The sequence below is a fragment of the Mesoplodon bidens genome, assembly GCF_964165515.1.
Source record: "Mesoplodon bidens genome assembly, chromosome: 18".
In the NCBI taxonomy this organism is placed as follows: Eukaryota; Metazoa; Chordata; class Mammalia; order Artiodactyla; family Ziphiidae; genus Mesoplodon; species Mesoplodon bidens.
In genome coordinates, this window is record NC_138175.1 from 57299181 (window position 1) to 57325283 (window position 26103).

Genomic DNA, 26103 nt, shown 5'->3' on the forward strand with positions numbered 1-26103 from the left:
TAGGTTGCATCAATGAGATACCTTCTACAGACTTGGAAGAGAGAAGTGATTCAAAGCTCGCCATCCTGTTGGGGACATTGCATATCCTGAGGGTAGTATCCATCTACAGTTCCCTGGGTATTGAACTAGGGTAGGTCCACTGTGTCCTGATCACTGGATCCCACCAGAAGCAGTGTGATCCTGAAGTCTACTTCACTGGAGGCTATTCCCACTTAAAACCACTCCCTCTGGCCCTCTGACCAACTTTGTAAACACCCAGTTACCTGTATTCAATTTCTGCCGGGGTTTGGACAAAGAGTGATACTATTGCAGTTTGTATTCCAAAATCTCTGAAAGATTAAATATTTCCAAAACATCTTTAAAATGAAGAAAGCAACTTACCCTAGACATTTCAGGTTACAATTTGGTTTCTTCAAAGCTTCAGAGAGAAAGCACAATCCAGTGGCTATGGGGTTGAAACCCAGGTCCAAGTCTGTTAGGCTGGAGTCTCCTTGGAGAAGCTTTGAGATGTATTTGCAGCCATGTCTGTTTATGTTGCAATGACACAACCTACAATTATAGTCATATGAAGAGAAGTCTATTATCCCTGTGACACACATCCTGTGAAATGGCTGTTACTTCCAGCATCACTTATGTGCTACCTTGAGCCATATGCTTTCAGGTAGGCTACATAAAAACATAAAACACGTGGAATGATGATTACATTATGTCTACCCTGCCTGGATGGTAGAGTGTTAAACTGGCCTCTGTTTGCCACCTTTTATTATGGAGAAAGAGACACGTATCTCCTAAGATAGAGGTTTTCCTGGCACGATTGCATATCACACAGGTGAAGGGCTCTGGATTCAGACAGACCTGAGACTGAATCGGAGGCCTCACTTATTTTCTGCACGGTTAGGTCACTGGGATTCCATTCTCCCTGTCTTACGTTTTATTTCAAGTCCTGTATTTAATTGTCCCAGCATAACTGTGGTTATATATCAAAAGTACAACATTCCTGATATGAGTGGCTATGTCTCTAATTTAAACACTGCAGACTCCTCCAAGCTTAGACTCCTACAAATCCTCCTGACCACAGAGAAGGATATTCCCATGGTACAGTTAGGCAGGTGGACCTGCAATCATCCCTAAAAAGCCTTATGCCCCAAGTACGGCATAACAGCGACAGAGGCCGTAGAGCCTGAAGTGACATGACAAAGGGCGGGTGGATGATAACTGGACCAAAAGATGCCATGCTTTGTATGATGTGACACCTTAAAACCATACTTGAGGGCTTCCCTGGTGGCGCAGTGGTTGAGAGTCCGCCTGCCAATGCAGGGGACACGGGTTCATGCCCCGGTCCGGGAAGATCCCACATGCTGCGGAGCGGCTGGGCCCGTGAGCCATGGCCGCTGAGCCTGCGCGTCCGGAGCCTGTGCTCCGCAACAGGAGAGGCCACAACAGTGAGAGGCCTGCGTACCGCAAAAAAAAAAAAAAAAAAAACTTGAATCTAGGGAGCTTGGGGAGAGGAGCTAAAACAAAATCTAAAATTAAGGTTTGACAGCCTACAAACTGGAGGTTTGGTCAAACATTGCCTTTATGTATTTAAGGTAATGATCACTGATACCTCAGTTTATAGAGGGGGATTCATACCCACTACACAGATGTGACCATAGGCAAACTAAGTGGCTAAACTCTGGTTTTCTAATTAGCTAATTGGCAAAATTGAAACAAAGGTAACTATTGCTTGTGGTTGTAAGGACTAAAAAGTCTCAAAATTTAGTAGAGTACCTGATACACAGTAAGTGCTTATAAGCATCAGATGTTTGTTGTTGTTTAGATGCCTAAATCAACTCTGTAAAACAGAGCCGTCTATGTAGTGACATCATATGGAAAATTTTATATTCTTCTAATGAATACCGTTGAAGTAGAAATATGACCTTCTCCTTTTCTCTCTCTGCCACTATAAATTGAATACCTGGTTTCCTTTCCAGTCTTGAAACCTACTATATAATTCAATCCACTCCCATTTGCTGAAAGATGTCATGTGAATTTTCAGAATATACACAGAATATCGGACCTGAGAACCAGCTGCTTATCTCAAATTCTCAGAATAGGAAGAGGCTGGAAGGTCAACCTTACTCTTAAAAGACATGCAAACATGAAAATCTGTTTCTAACTGTTCTTTCCCTAATTTCCACCAAGATCTTGCTGGTTTCATTCAAGTGGAATTATTAAGTACTCTTGTTTCTGTCCTACTTGAATCCAGGTGTGTGAATGTACATACAATACACACACATGCACACACAACACACACACCCACACCCACACACGCCAGCAGGGACTTACACCAAGGTCTGTAGTTGACATTCGGGGTAACTCAAGCCCTCACACAGAATTTTCACCCCGCCAACGCCAAGGTTGTTTTTGGCCAAGCACAGGTGGGTCAGCCTCTGGTTGACAATCAAAGCAGAAGACAGCTCCTCGCAACAGGCTTCTGTAAGGTGACAGTTTTCCAACCTGCAAAAGCACCACGTAAGTGGTAAGACATTTCCAAAGTCCAAACTTCCCAGCTGACAGCCCTTAATGCAAGTCCCCACCCTCTCTATCCTGTGCTAGTGATCAAAGCCTGAAGGACCAGAAATGAGAGAAGGGCAAGCAAAAATGCATGCATCGTCCACCTGGGACCAAAATGGGTACCAGGGTCTCCATCTGTAAGAGGTCCCATAGGGTTTGCCCTGTAAGTGTGGTCTTACCATTGCTCTTCTCTATGTGGCCCCAGACCTAAAATGAAGATGTCCCATGGGAAGAGAGGAGAGACTTACGACAATTTCTGCAGGAAACACAGTGGGTGTCTCAGAGTCGAACATAGCAACTTGACACCCTCATCTGGAAACTCACTGGCTGTGAGATCCAGGCACTTCAGGGACTTGTTGATTTTGAGGGCCGAGGAGAAATCAGCCCACCGCTGAGGGGTGTCAGAACAAGAACCCAACCTGCGGGATACATGGGGGAAAGTCATTCTTCTGGGAGGACAAAGAGACCCTGTCAGCTAATTATGCTTGGAGACCGTATCCTGGATTCTCATGTCATTCTACTCCAACCTGCGTCAAACCCTGGCCTGAACTACTAGAGAACTGATCTCCTTTGCTTCTTCAAGTATCTCTGTGGCCATCTGATCATCATCCAGCCTCATCTCTAAGAGGAGAAAAAAAATCAGTAATACAATTCTGTGTAAAGTTTCACCAACATGGCCTGCTATTTCTCAAACCCCACTTTTTATATCACTTTCCCTGAACTGAGTCAATCCCAATCCCACTTAAATTTAAATGTGATTCTATTGAAAAAAAAATTTTGATGCCTGGGAACTTCCCTGGTGGTCCACTGGTTAAGACTTTGCCTTCCAATGCAGATGGTGCGGGTTCGATCCCTGGTCGGGGAGCTAAGATCCCACATGCCTCGGGGCCAAAAAACCAAAACATAAAACAGAAGCAATATTGTAACAAATTCAATAAAGACTTTTAAAATGGTCCACATCAAAAAAAAATCGATGCCTGAAACTCAAAAAGTTCAATTTCATAAGTTATTAGGGAATATGCTAATTAAAACAAGGAGATACAATTTGACACTTAGGCAGCCATGTCCAAAGTTTGAGTTTGTGTTGTAAGAACAAGAATAACTACAAACTCCTTCTGTTGATGGAAATATGAATGTGGTGCAGCTATTTTAGAGAACATTGAGGCAATCCATTATACTGGGTCGGAAACTCAGCTGCTCTTGTAGACACAAATGAGTACAGGACTCCAGGACAAGCTTGTTTGAATAATGGCTCTGCCCCTAATGTTCAAAATATTCACAAGTTAGTTAAACTTTTTTTAAAATTTTTATTTAATTTTTATTTATTTATGGCTGTGTTGGGTCTTCGTTTCTGTGCGAGGGCTTTCTCTAGTTGCGGCAAGTGGGGGGCACTCTTCGTCGCAGTGCGCGGGCCTCTCACTATCGCGGCCTCTCTTGTTGCGGAGCACAGGCTCCAGACGCGTAGGCTCAGTAATTGTGGCTCACGGGCCTAGTTGCTCCGCGGCACGTGGGGTCTTCCCAGACCAGGGCTCGAACCCGTGTCCCCTGCATTGGCAGGCAGATTCTCAACCACTGCGCCACCAGGGAAGCCCTGTTAAACTTTTTAATATTCTTTTTTCCCTTCATCTGTTCTTTGGAGACAGATGATACTTTGCCATGCAAATAAAGGATATAATCAATCCATATACTCTACCCATTAGAATGTATGTCATAAGCAAAACTGGAGTTCTTAAAATCAGTACCTTTCTTCTCTCAAAGCTTAACCTATAATAAGGACATTATAAATTTATGTAATCTGAATACAAGGTAGAATGTAAAGTGTCTCAAATTAATAAGCAAAAAACAGGAGATTCTGCACCAGCCATTTGTCATTCTGGAGCTTCGGTATATCCACTTAGAAATGTCATTTATCACAACTTCAGAGTAAACATTTACTTTTATACTATGTCAACTAGTAAACATCTTTGCCATAAATTATGAAGTATAATTTCCTCAAGAATTTCAAAACGAATGTTTTCTACAAATTTGAGATTTTATAAAACACACAAACACTAAATCTAAGTCTGTAATCTGATTTTTAAATATGCTTAAAACATGTACTTTCAATTGTTATATCACTACCCACATTCCTCAAGACTCTTTTGCATCAACTCTACTTGTTTGAATAAAAATCTAAAGAAACAAACAAACAAAAACACACTTCAGAGTAATAGATGCTTTTTCTAAGTTAATGAAAGACAGCACCATCGGAAATCATCCATCATGGTAAGAGCTGCCATCGGTGCCTGGTGCCTAGGCAAAGCAGTTCTCATCCCATGTTTCATTCAATCCTCAAAACCCCATCTCATGGATGAGGGAACAGCTCAACATCATATAGGTCATAAATGTCAAAGCAAGGTTCCCAAATCCAAAAACCTGTGTCACTAGCCAGTACCTCACGTTGCCAATCAACTAAGTAGAGGGGGGTGGAATGGTACCCTAACGATGGGTGATGATAATCAGAGCACTCATTACAAGATCTCATTGAGGATAAGGGAATCTGTCAAACCAGTGAGCTACCAGGAACCAGAACACTCGATGTTTCTACAGCATCACTGAGTGACCAATTAAGGCTGATGGCTACTCTGAATTACAACAGGTAGGTAACATGCAACCTGAGATGCCATGTCCCTAAGCTAGAAGATGACACAAAATTCTGAGTGTTTCCTTGCATTCAGGACTCATTATTCAATGCAGAAGGCTAGCTGGCTGGGGAAAGACTATAGGCTGACATGCCATCCATATTCTATGTGAGCATATGTTCCCCTGTTTAACATAGTACCCAATCAGAGTGGCCACCCTCTTCTTTCTTGTTTACAGAGCTCACAGCATCCTTTCCATGCTGAGAACAGCAACGACAGGAGACCTACCTCAGATACTGCAGATTACATCTTGGATGTTTCAGGATCTCACACAACAGCAGCAACAGCATCTCATCACTGTGGACACTGCCTTCCAGAACCAGGTGTGTCAGAGTCTTCTTACCAATGAAAGCCAGACAGAAGTCCCGATAAGCATCAGCAGGGGAGACGTTCTTAATCCTAGGGAAAATAAAAAGAAGGGATTCATTCCATCTTGAGTGCTGTAGATGGTTGGTGCTGAGAACACATAGTGGGATGAAAAGTCACAAGTCAAGACAGGGATGGGGAGCTGGTCTGGTAAACTGAATCGAAGGACGAGTCCACCGAGCGATAGCTGGATGGAGGAGGACACACTACTAACAGGTGTAGCATATGGTGATGGGAAGGAAGATGGAACCGGGTGGCCAAGGGCTTGATACACCCTTGTCTTTGTTCACGCTGATCTTCAGAGAAAATATCCCCATCTTTATTTTTTATATTGGGGTGACACATTTTGCTCCCCTACAAAATGTCTCTTTGATGTGAATATTATTTCACACTGAAAACAATCAAGACTGAAAATACTCAGGAAGAGACTTTGACCTTTCCCCTAACTTCATGAATAATTTAGATAGAGGGACTGTTACAGGAATAGAGCTATCACCATAGATCTCTGCAAAGAATATGGGCTAGGTGTGGTAGGGTCAACTCTTAGAGATCAGAGTGCACTCTGTGTCCCATTGTCTCTGCAAGACCCAGAAAACATTTGTTTAGCAAACATTTGCTTTTCCATCCCCGTGTGAATTGCCTTCCTCCCCTGTGAAGTCTCAAACAACTACCCCCAACATCCTCTATCGTCTGTAGTTGAAGGTAGCATTTAATGTGAAGATTTCAGCCATTGGGGTAGTTACTCAATTTTTCTGGGTCTCTCCCATGTATACATGCTATTAAATGTTTGATTTTCTCCTGTTAATCTGTCTCATGTCAAATTCACTTTTACACCAGCCAGACCTAGAAGTATAGAGAAAATTTTCTTCCTCTCAGACAGTATTTTAACCTTTATTTCTTTCAACATTCAGTTCACATACAACTTTCCCTCCTCTCAATGCCTGACTTTTTCCAGTAAGAATAAATCACTTCCTACTTTATCCCCATGTAGTCATTTGCATTTCCACAAAGCAGTTTTCATTTAGGCTACCGTAAGTTGTGGTTTATAAGTTAGCAAATAAATTACAGACTCCATAAAAGTAAGTACCATTAAGAGTTGTTGGGCTTCCCTGGTGGCACAGTGGTTGAGAGTCCACCTGCCAACGTGGGGATATGGGTTCGTGCCCCGCTCCGGGAAGATCCCACACGCTGTGGAGCGACTGGGCCCGTGAGCCATGGCCACTGGGCCTGCGCGTCCAGAGCCTGTGCTCTGCAACGGGAGAGGCCACAACAGTGAGAGGACCGTGGACCGCCAAAAAAAAAAAAAGAGTTGTTTGGTGTTCACTTCAGTAGTACATATACTAAAATTAGAATGATACAGAGAAGATTAGCATAACCCTGGTGCAAGGATGACAAGCAAATTTGTGAAGCATTCCATATTTTTCAGAAAAACCAAACAGAGAACACAAGTATAATACAAAAGAAAATCAAACCACAAAAGGAAAGACAAAAAGAAAAAGGAAGGGACAAAGAAGAAAAACAAAATCAATGGGAAAACAAGGTTTAAAATGGCAATAAATACAAATCTGTCGATAATTACCTTCAGTGTCAAGGGACTAAATGTTCCAATCAAAAACTCAGAGTGGGGGCTTCCCTGGTGGCTCAGCGGTTAAGAATTCGCCTGCCAATACAGGGGACATGGGTTCAAGCCCTGGTTTGGGGGCATCCCACATGACGTGGAGCAACTAAGCCCACGCACCACAACTACTGAGCCTGTGCTCTAGAGCCCGTGAGCCACAACTACTGAGCCCATGTGCCACAACTACTGAAGCCCACATGCCTAGAGCCCACACTCTGCAACAAGAGAAGCCACCGCAATGAGAAGCCCGCGCACTGCAAGGAAGAGTAGCCCCCACTCGCCACAACCAGACAAAGCCCACATGCAGCAACAAAGACCCAACGCAGCCAAAAATAAATTTTTTTTAAAAAGATAACTATCCTCAAAAAAAAAAACACACAGAGTGGCAGATTGGATGAAAACAAGAGCCTACAATATGCTGCCTATAAGAGACCCACTTAAGGGCAAAGGACATACATTGATTCAAAGTGAGGGGATGGAAAAAGATATTTCATGCAAACAGAAATGACAAGAAAGCAAGGGTAGCAATACTTAGACAAAACAGACTTTAAAACAAAGGCTATAAAGAAAGATAAAGGATACTATATAATGATAAAAGGATCATTACAAGAAAAAGATATTATACTCATCAACATATATGTACCCAACATAGGAGTGCCCAAATACATAAAACAAATAGTAACAGACATAAAGGGAGAAACTGACGGGAATACAATAACAGTAGGAGACTTTAACACCACAGTGACATCAATGGACAGATTTTCTAGACAGAGAATCAATAAAGCAACAGAGATCCTAAATGATACAATAGAAGAGTTAGACTTAATTGATATTTTCAGGACATTACATCCCCCTCCCCAACAAAACAGAATACACATTCTTTTCAAGTGCACATGGAACAGTCTCTAGGATTGACCACATACTAGGGCACAAAAGAAGCCAACATATTTAAGAGTATAGAAATTATTTCAAGCATCTTTTCTGACCACAACGGCATGAAAGTAGAAATCAACAACAGAAAAAGAAACAAGAAAAAACAATTACATGGAGAATAAACAAGTTGCTACTAAAAAAACCAACTGGTCAATGATGAAATCAAAGAAGAAATTTTAAAATACCTGAGACAAATGACAATGAAAACAACCCTGCAAAATCTACGGGATGCAGCAAAAGCAGTTCTTAGAGGGAAGTTCATAGTGATACAGGCCTTCAAGAAACAAGCAAAATCTAAAATAAACAACCTAACCCACCACCTAAAAGAATTAGAAAAAAGAACAAAACCTAACCTAAAATCAGCAGAAGGAAGGAAATAAAGATCAGAAAGGAAATAAATAAAATAGAGATTAAAAAATAGAAAAAAAAATCAATAAAACCAAGAGCTGGTTCTCTGAAGGACTAAACAACATTGACAAACCTCTGGCCAGGTTCACCAAGAAGAAAAGAGAAGACCCAAATAAACAAAAGAAATGAAAGATGAGGAATCACAAGTGATACTGCAGAAATACAAAAAAACATAAGAGAATGCTATGAACAATTATATGCCAACAAATTTCATAACCTAGAAGAAATGGACAAGTTTCTAGAAACATACAGCCCACCAAAACTGAATCAAAAAGAAATAGATAATTTGAAGAAACTGATCACTAGAAGTGAAATAGAATCTGTAATTTTAAAAACTCCCTACAAACACACATCCATGACCAGATGGCTCCACAGGTGAATTCTACCAAACTAACAAAGAAGAACTTATACCAATCCTTCTCAAACTCTTCCAAAAGAATGAAGAGGAAGGAACACTCCTAAAGACATTCTATGAAGCCACAATCACCCTGATACCGAAACCAGACAAAGACACCACCAAAAATAAGAAAATTACAGGCCAATATCTTTGATGAATATGGATACAAACATTCTCAAAATATTAGCAAACCAAATCCAACAACACATAAAAAAGGTCATACACCACAACCAAGTTAAATTCATCCCAGGGTCACAAGGATCATTCAACATATGCAAAATCAATGTGATACACCACATCAACAAAAGAAAAGACAAAAAACACATGATCATCTCAATAGATGCAGAAAAAGCATTTGATAAAATTCAACACCCACTCATGATAAAAACTTACAAAAGTGAGTATAGAGGGAACACCTCAACATTATAAAAGCTCTTTATGACAAACCCACAGTCAATATAATACTCAATGGTGAAAAGCTGAAAGCCTTTCCACTAAAATCTGAAACAAGAATAGAATGCCCACTCTCATTTCTTTTCAACATAGTATGGGGAGTCCTAGCCACAGAAATCAGACAAGAAAAAGAAATAAAAGGAATCCAAATTGGAAGGGAAGAGGTAAAATTGTCATTACATGGGGATGACATACTATATATTAAAAAAACCCTAAAGACTCCACACAAAAACTACTAGAACTGATCAACAAATTCAGCAAGGTAGCATGATACAAGATTAACATACAGAAATCGGTTGCATTTTTTTACACTAACAATGAAATGTAAACAAGTGTAAACAAACAATCCCTTTTTAAATCGCATTTAAAAAGTAAAATACTTAGAAATAAACCTCACCAAGGAGGTGAAAGACATATATGCTGAGATCTACAAAACATTAATAAAGGAAACTGAAGATGATTCAAAGAAATGGAAAGATACCCCATGCTCTTGGATTTGAAGAATTAATATAGCTAAATTGGCCATACTACCCAAAGCAATCTACAGATTCAATGTGATCACTATCAAATTATCCATGACATTTTTCACAGAATTAGAACAAATAATCCTAAAATTTATGCAGAACCACAAAAGACCCAGAATTGCCAGAGCAATCCTGAGGAAAAAGAAAAATCAGGAGGCATAACCCTCCCAGACTTCAGACAATACTACAAAGCTACAGTAATCAAAATAGCATGGTATGGGGCACAAAAAACAGACATATACACAAAGAAAGAAAACTACAGGCCAATATCACTGATGAACATAGATGCAAAAATCCTCAACAAAATACTAGCAAACAGAATCCAACAGCACATTAAAAGGATCATACACCATGATCAAGTGGGGTTTATTCCAGGAATGCAAGGATTCTTCAATATATGCAAATCAATCAATGTGATACACCATATTAACAAATTGAAGGAGAAAAACCATATGATCATCTCAATAGATGCAGAGAAAGCTTTCAACAAAATTCAACACCCATTTATGATAAAAACCTTCCAGAAAGTAGGCAGAGAGGGAACTTTCCTCAACATAATAAAAGCCATATATGACAAACCCACAGCCAACATCGTCCTCAATGGTGAAAAACTGAAACCATTTCCACTAAGATCAGGAACAAGACAAGGTTGCCCACTCTCACCACTCTTATTCAACATAGTTTTGGAAGTTCTAGCAACAGCAATCAGAGAAGAAAAAGAAATAAAAGGAATCCAAATCGGAAAAGAAGAAGTAAAGCTGTCACTGTTTGCAGATGACATGATACTATACATACAGAATCCTAAAGATACTACCAGAAAACTACTAGAGCTAATCAATGAATTTGGTAAAGTAGCAGGATACAAAATTAATGCACAGAAATCTCTTGCATTCCTATACACTAATGATGAAAAATCTGGAAGTGAAATCAAGAAAACACTCCCATTTACCACTGCAACAAAAAGAATAAAATATCTAGGAATAAACCTACCTAAGGAGACAAAAGACCTGTATGCAGAAAATTATAAGACACTGATGAAAGAAATTAAAGATGATACAAACAGATGGAGAGATATACCATGTTCTTGGATTGGAAGAATCAACATTGTGAAAATGACTCTACTACCCAAAGCAAACTACAGATTCAATGCAATCCCTATCAAACTACCACTGGCATTTTTTAAAGAACTAGAACAAAAAATTTCACAATTTGTATGGAAACACAAAAGACCCCGAATAGCCAAAGCAATCTTGAGAATGAAAAATGGAGCTGGAGGAATCAGGCTCCCTGACTTCAGACTATACTACAAAGCTACAGTAATCAAGACAGTATGGTACTGGCACAAAAACAGAAATATAGATCAATGGAACAGGATAGAAAGCCCAGAGATAAACCCACACACATATGGTCACCTTATCTTTGATAAAGGAGGCAAGAATATACAGTGGAGAAAAGACAGCCTCTTCAATAAGGGGTACTGGGAAAACTGGACAGGTACATGTAAAAGTATGAAATTAGAACACTCCCTAACACCATACACAAAAATAAACTCAAAATGGATTAAAGACCTAAATGTAAGGCCAGACACTATCAAACTCTTAGAGGAAAACATAGGCAGAACATTCTATGACATAAATCACAGCAAGATCCTTTTGGACCCACCTCCTAGAGAAATGGAAATAAAAACAAAAATTAACAAATGGGACCTAATGAAACTTCAAAGCTTTTGCATAGCAAAGGAAACCATAAACAAGACCAAAAGACAAACCTCAGAATGGGAGAAAATATTTGCAAATGAAGCAACTGACAAAGGATTAATCTCAAAAATTTACAAGCAGCTCATGCAGCTCAATAACAAAAAAACAAGCAACCCAATCCAAACATGGGCAGAAGACCTAAATAGACATTCCTCCAAAGAAGATATACAGACTGCCAACAAACACACGGAAGAATGCTCAACATCATTAATCATTAGAGAAATGCAAATCAAAACTACAATGAGATATCATCTCACACCAGTCAGAATGGCCATCATCAAAAAATCTAGAAACAATAAATGCTGGAGAGGGTGTGGAGAAAAGGGAACACTCTTGCACTGCTGGTGGGAATGTAAATTGATACAGCCACTATGGAGAACCGCCTGGAGGTTCCTTAAAAAACTACAAATAGAACTACCATACGACCCAGCAAACCCACTACTGGGCATATACCCTGAGAAAACCATAATTCAAAAAGAGTCATGTACCAAAATGTTCATTGCAGCTCTGTTTACAATAGCCAGGACATGGAAGCAACCTAAGTGTCCATCGACAGACGAATGGATAAAGAAGATGTGGCACATATATACAATGGAATATTACTCAGCCATAAAAAGAAATGAAATTGAGTTATTTGTAGTGAGGTGGATGGACCTGGAGTCTGTCATACAGAGTGAAGTAAGTCAGAAAGAGAAAAACAAATACCGTATGCTAACACATATATATGGAATCTAAGAAAAAAAAGTCATGAAGAGCCTAGGGGTAGGACGGGAATAAAGACACAGATCTACTAGAGCATGGATATGGGGACGGGGAAGGGTAAGCTGTGAAAAGTGAGAGAGTGGCATGGACATATATACACTACCAAATGTAGGGTGGATAGCTAGTGGGAAGCAGCCACATGGCACAGGGAGATCAGCTAGGTGGTTTGTTACCACCTAGGGGGGTGGGATAGGGAGGGTGGGAAGGAGGGAGATGCAAGAGGGAAGAGATATGGGGACATATGTATATGTATAACTGATTCACTTTGTTGTAAAGCAGAAACCAACACACCATTGTAAAGCAATTAGACTCCAATAAAGATGTTTTAAAAAAAATCCAGACATATAGATCATTGGAACAGAATAGAGAGCCCAGAAATAAACCCATATACCTATGGTCAATCTTCAACAAAGGAGGCAAGAATTATACAATGGGAAAAAGTCTCTTCAGCAAATGGTGTTGGAAAAATTCGACAGCTAAGTGCAAACCAATGAAGTTAGAACACACCCACACACCATACACAAAAAAAACTCAAAATGGGTTACAGACATGAACTTAAGACATGACACCATAAAACTCCTAGAAGAAAACATAGGCAAAACATACTGACATAAATCATACCAACATTTTCTTAGGTCAGTCTCCCAAGGCAATAGAAATTAAAGCAAAAATAAGCAAATGAGACCTAATCAAACTTACAAGCTTTTGCACAGCAAAGGAAACCGTAAACAAAATGAAAAGACAACCTACAGAATGGGAGAAAACATTTGCAAACAATGCGACCAACAAAGGCTTAATTTCCAAAGTACACAAACAACTCAAACAACTCAATGAACAACAACATCAAAAACAACCCAATTGAAAAATGGACAGAAAACCTAAATAGACATCTGTGCAAAGACATACAGATGGCCAATAGGCACATGAAAAGATGCTCATCATCGCTAATTATTAGAGAAATGCAAATCAAAGCTATAATGAGGTACCACTTCACACCAGTCAGAATGGCCATCATTAAAAAGTCTACAAATAACAAATGCTGGAGGAGGTGTGGAGAAAAGGGAACACTCCTACACTGTTGGTGGGAATGTAAATTGGTGCAGCCACTATGGAAAACAGTATGGAAGGTCCTTAAAAATCTAAAAATGGAGTTACCACATGATGCAGCAATCCCACTCCTGGGCATATATCCAGTCAAAACTATAGTTCAAAAAGATACATGCACCCTTATGTTCATAGCAGCACTATTTACAATAGCCAAGACATGGAAACAACCTAAATATCCATTGACAGATGAATGGGTAAAGAACTTGTGGTATATATACACTGGAATACTACTCAGCCATAAAAAAGAATGAAATAATGCCATTTGCAGCCACATGGATGGACCTAGAGATTATTAAGTGAAATAAGCCAAGCAGAGAAAGCAGAGAAAGACAAATACCATATGATGCCACTTATATGTGGAATCCAAAATATGACACAAACGAACATATCTACGAAACAGAAACAGACTTAGAGACATAGAGAACAGCCTGGTGGTTGTCAAGGAGGAGGGGCAGTGGGAGAGGGAAGAACTGGGAGTTTGGGATGAGCAGATGCAAACTATTTATATGTAGGATAGATAAACAACAAGGTCCTACTGTACAGCACAGGGAACAATATTCAATATCCTGTGATAAACCATAATGGAAAAGAATATGAAAAATATATATGTATAACTGAATCACTTGGTTGTACACAAGAAATTAACAGAATATTGTAAATCAACTATACAATAAAAATTTTTTTTTTAATTTTCCTGTCATCTAGCATGACTGTAGGATTTTAAATGGGATTTGAATAAATCTTAAGTGGAATATAATTTTCTGTAATCAAACTCTGGGCTTCAAGAAACATTTCAGTGTTTAAAAAAGATTTTCCCAGCACCTAACTGTGCCACCTTCTTGAGAATAAGACTCTGTCAACCTCATGTTATACAATAATGAAGTTAGCTCATAAGTTTTCCTGTGTAGATAGTAGGAAATAACTGGGGAAGGGCCTTTTGTCAGGGCCTCTTTTTAAAGCATGCTTAATCCACCCTAATTTGAGGGGAAAAAAACAACACCTGGATTACTGCCTCTTCCGCTACAATCTTATTTCAGATCTTCATTTTCGTTTTTGTTTTTAGAGCTTCTTAACCTGTTTTTTTAATATAAATTTATTTATTTATTTATTATTAATTAATTTATTTATGGCTATGTTGGGTCTTCATTGCTGCGCACAGGCTTTCTCTAGTTGCGGCAAGCGGGGCTACTCTTCATTGAGGTGTGCGGGCTTCTCACTGCGGTGGCTTCTCTTGCTGCAGAGCATGGGCTCTAGGCCCGCGGGCTCAGTAGTTGTGGCTCACGGGCTTAGTTGCTCTGTGGCATGTAGGATCTTCCTGGACCAGGGATCGAACCCATGTCACCTGCGTTGGCAGGAAGATTCTTAACCACTGCGGCACCAGAAAAGTCCTCTTAATCTGTTTTTATCTAGTACCTCCAAACCTGGCAATTCACCCACACACCCACACTATGAAATACTTCTCTCCATAAACAGGCATTTGGTCTTATAACCCTCAATGCTTCACTTTTAGATAATGAACATTCCTTGTGGCTCATTCAGAAGAAGTTCAAAATTAAATTTCAGCACAGAGAGAGCCAGAATAAGGGAGATGCTACTGTTCAAAGCTCCTGCCTAAAGGGTCCTAAACTCTTAGTGGAAAAAATTAAATGTACCTCCTAGCTTTTTTTATTCTTTCATGCACACCTTATGAAACCAGAACAATGTAAACTTTTCAGTCATACAGAAGAAACTGCCACCTTTGCTGGCACCAACCTATGTTAGATTTTTGTGGCCTTGTACACACAAGTCCTATGGCATTCTGAGATGAACCAGATACATGTCACCTGACATCAGCAGGTACAGTCAGCTGACGTTTGGCATAGCAATTTGTCCAAGTAAATAACACAACCTTTTCAGGGGCTTAATTAAGCCTTCTAAGGTATGTTGGTTTGGGGGAAGTTTCAATGTATCTGTGTAATTTTAAACATAACTTATAAAGTTTATCCCCTGAATATGTGCTGTGTTTTCCTTTTTTTTTTTTTTTCTTCCTGTGGGGACTGGGGGACTAGATAGCTACATGTAAAAGAATGAAACCAGACCGTTTCCTCATACCATATACAAAAATAAACTCAAAATGGATTAAAGATTTAAACTGAAGATCTGAAACCATAAAACTCCAAGAAGAACACACGCAGTACTCTTTGACGTTGCTCTTAGAAATATTTCTTTGTATCTGTATATTCAGACAAGGAAACCAAAACAGAAAACAAATGGGACTACAAACTGAAAAGCTTTTGCAAAGTGAAGGAAACCAACAAAACAAAAAGGCAATCTACTGAATAGGAGAAGATATTTGCAAAACAATATATCCCAAAGAGAGATATATCCCAAATAGGGAACTCATACAGATTAATATCAAAAAATAAACAATCCAATTAAAAATGGGTGGAGGATCTAAACAGGCATTGTTCAGAAGAAAACATACAGATAGCCAACAGATAATCACATGAAAATTATGCTCAGCATCACTAATTGGGGAAACGCCCATCAAAACCACAATGAGATATGACTTCACCTGACAGAATGGCTACCATCGAAAAGAACATGTGTTGGTTTAAAAGGATGTACTAATAATCACCTGCCCGGGTGACCCATGTCTTAAGTTGCTTCTGCCACAACCTACTGTACTCAGACTAATTTCTCAATCCCATCCCACACATTAGTCATAAGTGCACCACTGCTTCATCAACACATTCTTACTCACATATTTGAAACTTTCCTCTCTGGAATATTTCCCCAATTCCTACCCAGTTCTCCTAACATGCATGTGGCTAAATTTTCTATAGGCTGAGTTTTGAATACGCCCCACAGCAGATGTATGGGAACATCCAAATTCCCGGCCAAATTTCATAAAAATGACTCAACATAAGATGATTCTCCAACTCGACACATTTAAGGATAGCAACCATTTCATTCCTTTGCATTCTGAGCACCTGGCTGGTCAGAGCCTGGTTGGGCATTCCAATACTGCTCCCACATTTAAAACACCTGGGGATCACCACTGCAAGATCAGCTGCTACTTACACGACTTTCTGGAGATGACAGGTGACATGGGTTATCTGCTCACAAAGAATCCTCACTGAGGAGTGACTCAGAAAGCTTTCCCTCACATCCAGAAAGTTCAGGTTCTTGTTTGAACTGAACACAGAGCAGAGATCTGCCCAGAGATGAAGAGAGTGATGGTCGTGCTGTGACCTAGGAGGAAGGCATCGACAAGAGCACCTATGAAAAGCACGTACAGGAAAAGCAACAAGAATTGGTAAGCTGCACAGCAAAGGAAAGCACCAGCAAAATAAACATGAACCTACTAAATGGGAGAAAATGTCTGCATACTCTATGTCTGATAAGGGGTTAGTATCTCAAATATATAAAGAACTCATACAACTCAACTCAACAGAAAAGAAAAACTATTGTAACAAGTGGGCCGAGGACCTGAATAGACATTTTTCCAAAGATGACATACAAATGGACAACAGGAACATGAAAAATATTCAACATCACTAATCACCATGGAAACACAAATCAAAACCACAGTGAGATACCACCTCACACCTGTAAGAATGACTATCATCGAAAAGACAAGTAACAGACTTCCCTGGCGGAGCAGTGGTTAAGAATCCACCTGCCAATGCAAGGGACATGGGTTCAAGCCCTGGTCCGGGAAGATCCCACGTGCCACGGAGCAACTAAGCCCGTGCGCCACAACAAGAGAAGCCACCGCAATGAGAAGCCCGCGCACTGCAACAGAGAGTAGCCCCCACTCGCCACAACTAGAGAAAGCCCGCACACAGCAACAAAGACCCAACACAGCCAAAAATAAATAAATAAATTTATTTATTTATTTATTTATTTTAAAAGTGGTGAGCTGATCAAAAGGTACAAACACCCAGTTATAAGATAACTAAATCCTGGGATATAATGTACAGCATGGTGGCTATGTATTAAAACAAATTTTTTGAAAGAACTGGCAGGGAGAGAAGTTACAGGAAATGTCTAGAGTGTCCTGAGCCCATTTGCCACACGGAAACTATAATACTATAATACTACAGTATTATACTATAGTATTATAGTATACTATGCTATAGTATTATAGTATATATAATATATAGTAGTATACTATAAAACTATAATACTAAAACAAAGTAAGGTTCCACAGCTCCCATTCCTAATCTGAACATCATGTTTCCCAACTTTAATGGTGAGTTGGCAGAAAGAAATTTCAGCCACACATTCCAGAGAATTCTGACCCCAAGCCATAGGGAGTAGTAGGGACTCTGTCCTCTTCCTAAAAGAGTGTGGGCTGACGCTGAAGATGGGAGAACTAGTAGCATTAAAAATATATATATATTTTTTAAATGTGTTCTTACCTCTCAACCTGAGCATCTGATTTCAACGTGGTATCATTCTCCAGGAATATCCTCCTTCCTACCTGCAGTGAAATTTTCTGCAAGTTTTGACAATGTTTAAGGCAGAAAGAAGACTGCATCACTTCAAATGTATTTGTCAAGTGGATAGAGATCTCCGTGACGGGGGCCATTGCATCCTCCACAAGCTCCTCCTCCTGAGATTCATAAAGACAATAGAAAATCTCCTTCGTGTCCATGGTTGAGAAGGGCTTCTTCCCATGGGGCACTGACCTGCATTTCAGTAACTGCTGCTTGACCTGCAGCGATACTAGACAGCCGAAAGTCGTCTCCAGCTCCATGGCCCTTTCTTCGTTGGAGAGGCCAAATACGAAGTAGCCCACCTGGGTCAGGCTGGGGTTCTTTAGTCTTCCTTCCTTGGACAGCAGCTTCTGCATATCCCCAATGTGGCACCTGTGGCCACACACGTCCTCCTCCTCCTCCTCTGGCTCCAAGACATAGAACATGGCGGCAAGAAACTGCTGGACGCTGAGGTGGATGAAGGAGTAGCAGCCCTCACAGTCTTTGCTCTTCTGGAGAATATTCTTGTCCAGGAAAGGGCAGAGGGCAGACTCCTTCACCCCAAGTCTCCTGAGGTCTTCTCCATCAAACACAGATGTCTGTGTCCATATGCCCTCAGCAGCCAAGAGGCACACAGACTTCACCGGAACTTGGAGACAATCACTGGGGCAGCTGCTGCGAGCTGCTGTGAACTGGCTGCAGAGAAAACGCAGGAACAGGGACGTGGTGGTCCGGCAGGTCGAGGCAGGGTCTTCCCCCTTCTCCATCTGCCGTTTCAGACACGTGCACACAATCCAGCACACAGCAGGCGCGGAGCCCATGTGGAACAGAGCTGCGTTCCTCCTCATCAAGTCAAAAGCTCGCAGGGCTTGAGTCTCCTCTTCAAAGTGTTTCAAGAAATATGCCTTCCTGTCCAGCTCCCAGAACCCCTCGACTTCTATGAAGAGTGGCTGTTCAACCAAGAGCCGGAGCTCCCTCAGGGCCCCCGGTCGACTGGTGATCACTAAAGTGGACTTGGGTAACATTTTTCTCCTCAGCAAACTCCCCAGGAGGACGGGCACTGGCCTCTGCTTCTTCCAGTCGCCACATATGTCATGGATGAGTGCCCCCGAGGGGACTCGCAGCTCATCAAAGCCATCGATGATGAACAGGATTTTCCGTGCCTGGGTGAGGATCCCTGGAATGGCATCCTGCAAATCCGGCCCGTTCTCAGATATCAGCTCTGCAAAAGTGCACGTCCCCTTGTGGTTGAGGTCCTTGCAGCTGAGATAGAAGGCGGAATTGGATGTCTCTGCCTGGTCGTCCTGTGTCCAGTCCAGCATCAGCTGTTTTGCCACTGTGGTTTTCCCGACGCCGGCAGGACCATGCAGCACCACCGTAAGTGGCATTGACTGTATGGACAGCTGGGGCTTCAAGTATGATATCAGCTTTGGGCTTCTCTGGGTAACGTTGTGGAAACCACCATCATCTCCTGGCCAAAGTGTATTCTTCCAGATAGAAAATCTCTCCATCGTGTTTCTCTCTCCTCTCCACCTATATTGACATGTAATGGGAGAGAATTGGGGTGCCAGTGATTACACTCAGCTGGAAAATTCATACTGTAAAGGACCAGCGTCAGGGAGGAAGTAATGTTCCTCTACCCTTCTGGGTTCTTCTGGCTGGTCTAAGAATTAAATTGACATGAGATGGATTAACAAGAGAAAAACACAAAATTTTAATAACATATACATGACAGAGACCCAGGAAAAACTGAATTACTCACCAAAATGGCTGAAACCCTCACCTTAAATACCATCTCAGCTAAACAAAAGAAGGAAGATGCTGAGGGTAATGGTTTGGGACTTCAAAGGGGAGGAAGGAAACACACGTGGAAATGGAAAAGCAAAGATCTGGGAGACAAATGTTTGCTGGGCCAGCGGAACTATGGGACCCAGAGTGGACTCTGATCTCCAGATCCTGCTGAGTTTCCCCACCACCCTTAGCCCATGTTCTCTGCAGACATCTCTGGTGATAGCTCTCTTCTGGGAACAGGGTCTCTATCTAAAGTCTTAAGGCGGTTAAGAGGAAGTCAAAGTTTCTTCCTGAGTACTTTAGGCCTTGATCGTTCTCAGCTTGAAATAATCTGCATGCCAGAGAGACATTTTGGGGTGGTAAGTTTTGCTCCCCTACCCCAGAAATGAGGAAACAAGAAGAGGAAAATTACCACGCACACGACCAAACACCAAAGCTACGACTGTAAGACAGTAGTTCCCTGGCGGTCCAGTGGTTCAGACTCCAATGCAGGGGGTGTGGGTTCGATCCCTGATAGGGGAACTCAGATCCTGCATGCTGCATGGCCAAAAAAAAAAGGGAGTAGTTCTCCACCTGGGTTTTCTAACCCCCAAGTCTCCTTTTGCCTCTCCCAATGATACCCAGCAGGGCCCTGTGGGACTCCTGGGCACCAAGCCTTTCTGTGTCCCCCATTTCTTGATGACAGGAAATAGCCTTCATTCAGCCTCCATGACCTTCCCTGAGTTCCAAAAAGCAGATTCAAGCAGTTGTTAATTAGGGGGAAGGAGGGGATGCGGAACCAGGGAGAAGCAAACAGTCAAGAGAAACGTTTGTGCAGCCTTGGGGCTGGGTCCTGGCTCCCCATCAAGGAATACAGACAACAATATCTTTGAGCTGTTTTGCAGATACTGAAACCCCCTCCAGGTGGGGAAGTTAACAGTTAATGATGATATGCTGCCCAAAAGCACGTACACCCCAGGCCAGTTGTAACTTGAAGGTTGATGACGCTGACTTCCACTTACCTCACCACCAACCAGTCAGAAGAATGTCCATGAGATGATCACGGCCTCTTTGAACCATTACTATAAAACTTCTCACGACCCTCTCCAAGGGGGCGGGGGACACAGTTTGGAGGGCATGAGCCCGCTGTGGCCCCCTTTGCCTGGCAAAGCAATAAAGCTGTTCTTTTCTACTTCACTCAAAACTCTGTCTCTGAGATTTAATTCGGTATCGGGGTAGAGGCCAGATTCGGCTGCACTAGCTTTGAGTTATCTATTCTTTGTACTGTGAACACTTCTTTAAACCCACATGGATGAAAGCTCGACCCACAGGGCTATTTGTGCTTCCTAGGTTAGGCATTATTGTAGATAAAGAGAACTTTAAGTATTCTTGAGTCTACTTTATTTTTATTATGGTAAAATACACAACATTTCTAACCACTTTAATGTGTACGATTCAGTGGCACTGAAAACATTTTCAGATTTATGCAACCCTATCACCACTATTTAGTTCAAAGACTTTCATCACCCCAAACAGATACCCCATATGCATCAAGCATTCATTCCCCATTTCCCCCTTCCCCAGTCTCTGGCCTTCAGTAACCTGCATTCTTAGTGGATTTATCTATTTGGTATATTTCACATATGTGGAATTATAAAATGTGGCCTTTTATGGCTGGCTTCCTTCACTTAGCATAATATGTGAGTTTCATAGAGATTCTACTATTAAGTCTGTATTGCCTTCTTGGCTCATCCATCTTAAACTGTGATGTCAAAAGTAAACCCGCCCCCCCCAAAATGGCTTCCCTGGTGGCTCAGTGGTTGAGAGTCCCCCTGCCGATGCAGGGGACACGAATTCATGCCCCGGTCCGGGAAGATCCCACGTGCCACGGAGCGGCTGGACCCGTGGCCGCTGAGCCCACGCGTCCGGAGCCTGTGCTCCGCAACGGGAGGGGCCCCAACAGTGAGAGGCCCGCGTACCGCAAAAAAAAAAAAAAAAAAAAGTAAACCCGAAGAATACACACGCTATTAGAAGTGATTGAATTGATCAGGTCTATATGCTGGAGGGAAGAGTTACATACATATACACCAAATACCTAAGAATAAGTCTAGGATCATGCATCCGATCTCTCCCTTGAGAGCCACAAGTTTGTAAAAAAAAAAAAAAAAAATGTTGGGGTTAGGACTCCGTGTTTTCACTGCCAAGGGCCTGTGTTCAATCCCTGGTCAGGGAACTAAGATCCCACAAGCTGCGCCGTGTGGCACACCCCCCCCAAAAAAAAAGAAAGAAAGAAAAGAAATCATCAGTAAATGGAGAAATAACATTCATGAGTTGGAACACTCTGTGTTATAGTCTCAGTTCTTTCCAAATTGTTCTACAGCTTCCATTGTAGGGGAGCAAAACTTGGTACCCCAAAACGTCTCTTGAGCATGTGTATTATCTTGAGCTGAAAACAATGGAGGCCCAAAAGACTCAGGAAGAAACTGTGACTTTCCCCCTGACTTCCTAAAAAATTGTAGACAGAGGGTCTCTCCTTGGAATAGAGCTACCACCAGAGGTATATGCAAAGAACATGAGCTAAATGTGGCAGAGGAAACTCAGCAGAGCCTGGAGATCAGACTCCACTCTATGTTCCTGCCTGGCCCAGCAAACACTTGTTTACCAAACATTTGCTTTCCCGTCTTCATGTGAATTGCCCTTCTCCCCTTTGAAGTCCCAAACCGCTACCCACAACATCCTCTTTTGTCTTGAGAAATGGAATACTTCCTGCCATATCGGTAAACAAAGGATGTCACAGTCATCAGCGATTATAGCCACCAGCCACCAGTGAGCTGGTGAGCCCTGAGGGAACTCAGGAAGGAAACAAAGAATACCCACCATCTAGCAGCCATCCGACTGCAGCCAGTCCCCACGGTGAGCCCTGAGGGAACTCAGGATGAGAAAACACAGGATACTGACCCCAGATAGCCGAGGTGCCTGTCAAAGGAATGGTTTCAGTGAGCCCAGACTCTTGCATCTTCCCATATACAGAAAAGCGCTAAGTGCCTTAACTCGAGATATCTGGTTGTCTTTTATTAACGTAAACTTTTGTTCCTACCACCTGCCCTTTATTGCAAAACTCCTGTATATCCTAGCTGCCCCCTCACCTCCTCAGAGCAGTTCTCTCAGGGTTACTTGAGACCCTGACTCCCAGGCTTGAAGTCCTCAGCATATCCCCCAAATATAATATAACTCTCAACTTTTAGGTGGTGAAAATATTTTTTTAGTCGACAGTCTTTAGCTGAAGATGGTACTTAAGGTAAGGGTTTTGGCCATTTTGGCCAGTTACGCAGTCTCCCTGACTCTCTCCCATTTATACATATGGTATTAAACAACTGTCAGATTTTTTTCTTGTTAATCAGTCTCATGTCAATTCTTAGGCCAGCCAGAAGAACCTAGAAGGGTAGAGGAACATTTCTTCCTCCCTGAAATATTAAAACAAGATAAAACTCAATGGAAAGAAATCAAAAGATTTGGAAAAGGCACTTCGAAAAAGGAACGGCCAAATAGCCAATAAGCATACTGAAAGACCTTCAACCTCATTAGACTTCAGAGAAATGCAAATTAAGAACCTGATGAACAGAAAAAACGACACCCCCATCAGAATGGTTAAAATTAAAGACGGGCACAAGCACTTCACACAATGAAGGACAACTCTTACATGGTGGCACGAGTTAAACTGAGAAAACAGGGGCTTCCCTGGTGGCCCAGTGGTTGAGAATCCTCCTGCCAATGCAGGGGACACGGGTTCGAGCCCTGGTCCGGGAAGATCCCACGTGCCGTGGAGCAACTAAGCCCGCGTGCCACAACTACTGAGCCTGCACTCTAGAGCCCGCACGCCACAACTACTGAGCCTGCACTCTAGAACCCGAGCTCTGCAACAAGAGAAGCCACCACAATGAGAAGCTCACACACCACAACGAAGAGCAGCCCCCACTCGCCGCAACTAGAGAAAGCCCACGCGCAGCAACGAAGACCCAACGCAGCCAAAAATAAAGAAGTAGGTAAATTTACATTGAGAAAACACCACTGGCAAACTTGCGGGTGGTTTTCACTACAGCGAACTAAGCACATGTGCTCTATGACAGCAATTTTACCTCCGATTAGAAACCCCACGATAATCAGTGCTTAGGTCTGCAAAAGACACATGCACGTCTGTTCACAGAATCTTTATTCTTCATGTCCCCAAACTGTAGTTGTAAAAGAAACCACACAACAGGAACTCTGAGTTGATTCAAGGTATATGAAGTTTACAACAAGCAAAACTAACCTGTGGTGGTAGTCAGCATAGCGGCTGCCTTTCCCAAACAGCTCAGGGAGAAAACATCCACTGGAAAAGTTCTGGAAAAGTTGTCTATTGATCTGGTTAGTGATTACATGGGAATGTGACTGTATACATGAACATATACTGATGTAATCACTAATCAAGTATGATTAGCTAATTAAGTATGATAGTAAATATGTACAACCAGAGATTATATTTATACATATACAGACAAATGCACACATGAAAAAATATGTTTCAAAAAATCAAGAGGAAGTTAGCATAGCTTTTTAACTTAGAAGTTACATAATAAAAGACAAAATATGACTGCATAAGATGTTCCCTTTATAAACGTACCCCCTTTATCTGGATAATCTCCTTCACATTTTCTGTAACCCCTGTCTTTCTAAGGAGCCACTGTGATAGTCAACATCTGAGTATTTAACATGTACAGGAACTATTAAAAGCTCTTCTACAGATCATATTTTTTTCTTGCAACCATCTTACTGGGTAAATTCTATTATCTATGCTTCATATGACGAATCTGAGGCTTAGGGAAGTGGCTCTCAAAGTATGGCCCACAGACCACAGCATCATCTGGGAACTCATGAAAACGCAGATTCTTAAGCCCTATCCCCAGCCCTACAAAGTCAAAAACTCTGGAGATGGGCCCAGAAAACCATGTTTTAACAAAGCTTCCAGGTGATTATGATAAATGCTAGTTTTAGGATCACAGGCATAGGGAAACAAAGGCCCAAGTACTCACATTTGCTCAACTTGAAGCCAAGATTATATCCAGGAGTTTAACTCAAGAACCTGTGCTCTCAATCACTGACACTTCCTCAATGGAACAAAAAGCAAATAAACAAAAATCCTTATATCCTCAGGCATTAAATGGGCAACACTGGGGAAGATTCACAAGATGAAAAACACCGTTAAGTACGTGGGGGGAATTACACCCAATTAGAAGATTAATTGTGAAAAATGTTTCAAATCACAACATATGATAAGAGCTCACAGTTGTTATATTTAATATAAAAATGCTCATGCTAAAATGCTAAGTCAGAAGAGCACAATAACCAAAAAGCGTCATCACACCTGTAATGTGCCAACTGAAGCAAGACAGACAATCACCTCCTCAGACAGAAAAGTACTAGAAGCATATACACCCCCAAAACCCAACGACTATGTTTGAGTTTCCACGCCATGGATGATTTTATCCAGTTATTGTCCCTTTTTTCAATGCTGTCTCTGATGAACATGCATTTGGTTTTGGGAAGAAAAAACGTTAAAGGGAAATGAGTCACCCAGGTCATAGAAAGTCAAGGGTAAACACACCGCCTGTCATGTTTTTCAGTTAAGATGAGAAGGAAGAAATTTCAGGAAGGTGGTGGGTGATGCGGTTAGAAGCCCGACTGAGTGGACTGGGACACACAGGAGTGCTGGGGACTTGGAGCCACATAGAGCTCTTCTTAGAAACCTGACAGGGAGAGTGAAAACCTACATGTCAGGTTTAAGAGCCCACAGGTGAAGGGAGGGGTGAAGGTCCTTGACAAGCACACCAACGTGAGGGGGACACGAAAGCTGATGGAACTTTGGATCAGACAGTGACGAGGAAAAAGGCTTGCATCTGAAGACAGAACACACAGAGCAGCACAGTATGAATGAAGCAGGCCAGGCAGAGAGTCACCATCTCGTTCTAGCCTGAGTGCAGCTTACAGATCAGTAATTTGGTTCTCACGTAACGGAAGGACGCCCAGTTCGGACTGCAGGTAACACCACGAACTGCTCATCTACTAAACGAGGTAGCCCAGTACAGCAAAACCGCATTAGAGGCACGTGGGAAAACAACGAAGGTAAATACCCAAGACTAAAGGGTGCACAGAGGGAGTTAGCTCTCTGGACCCCCCAGGAGACGGAGCATAATTCCTTGGAGGAGATATTGGGGGAAAACCTGAATGAAGTCAGAGAAAGAAACAAAAGAGGAATTTCTGGTTTCATACAA

The 26103-nt window shown here is 41.7% G+C and overlaps 1 protein-coding gene across 1 annotated transcript; it reads right to left on the minus strand.

The window, feature by feature from the left end:
- Positions 1-377: 377 nt before the first annotated feature.
- Positions 378-24534, minus strand: LOC308605818 (NACHT, LRR and PYD domains-containing protein 7-like; the record flags this gene model as incomplete). The annotated part of the gene is made up of 8 exons (XM_081216087.1): positions 24456-24534; positions 24092-24188; positions 17969-19547; positions 16626-16796; positions 5466-5636; positions 2805-2975; positions 2329-2499; positions 378-549 (listed from the first exon to the last, which is right to left on the minus strand). The coding sequence occupies exons 3-8, from the start codon at positions 19534-19536 to the stop codon at positions 378-380; spliced, it is 2424 nt and encodes an 807-aa protein (XP_081072213.1). The 5' UTR covers positions 19537-19547; positions 24092-24188; positions 24456-24534.
- Between the last annotated feature and the right edge of the window lie 1569 nt (positions 24535-26103).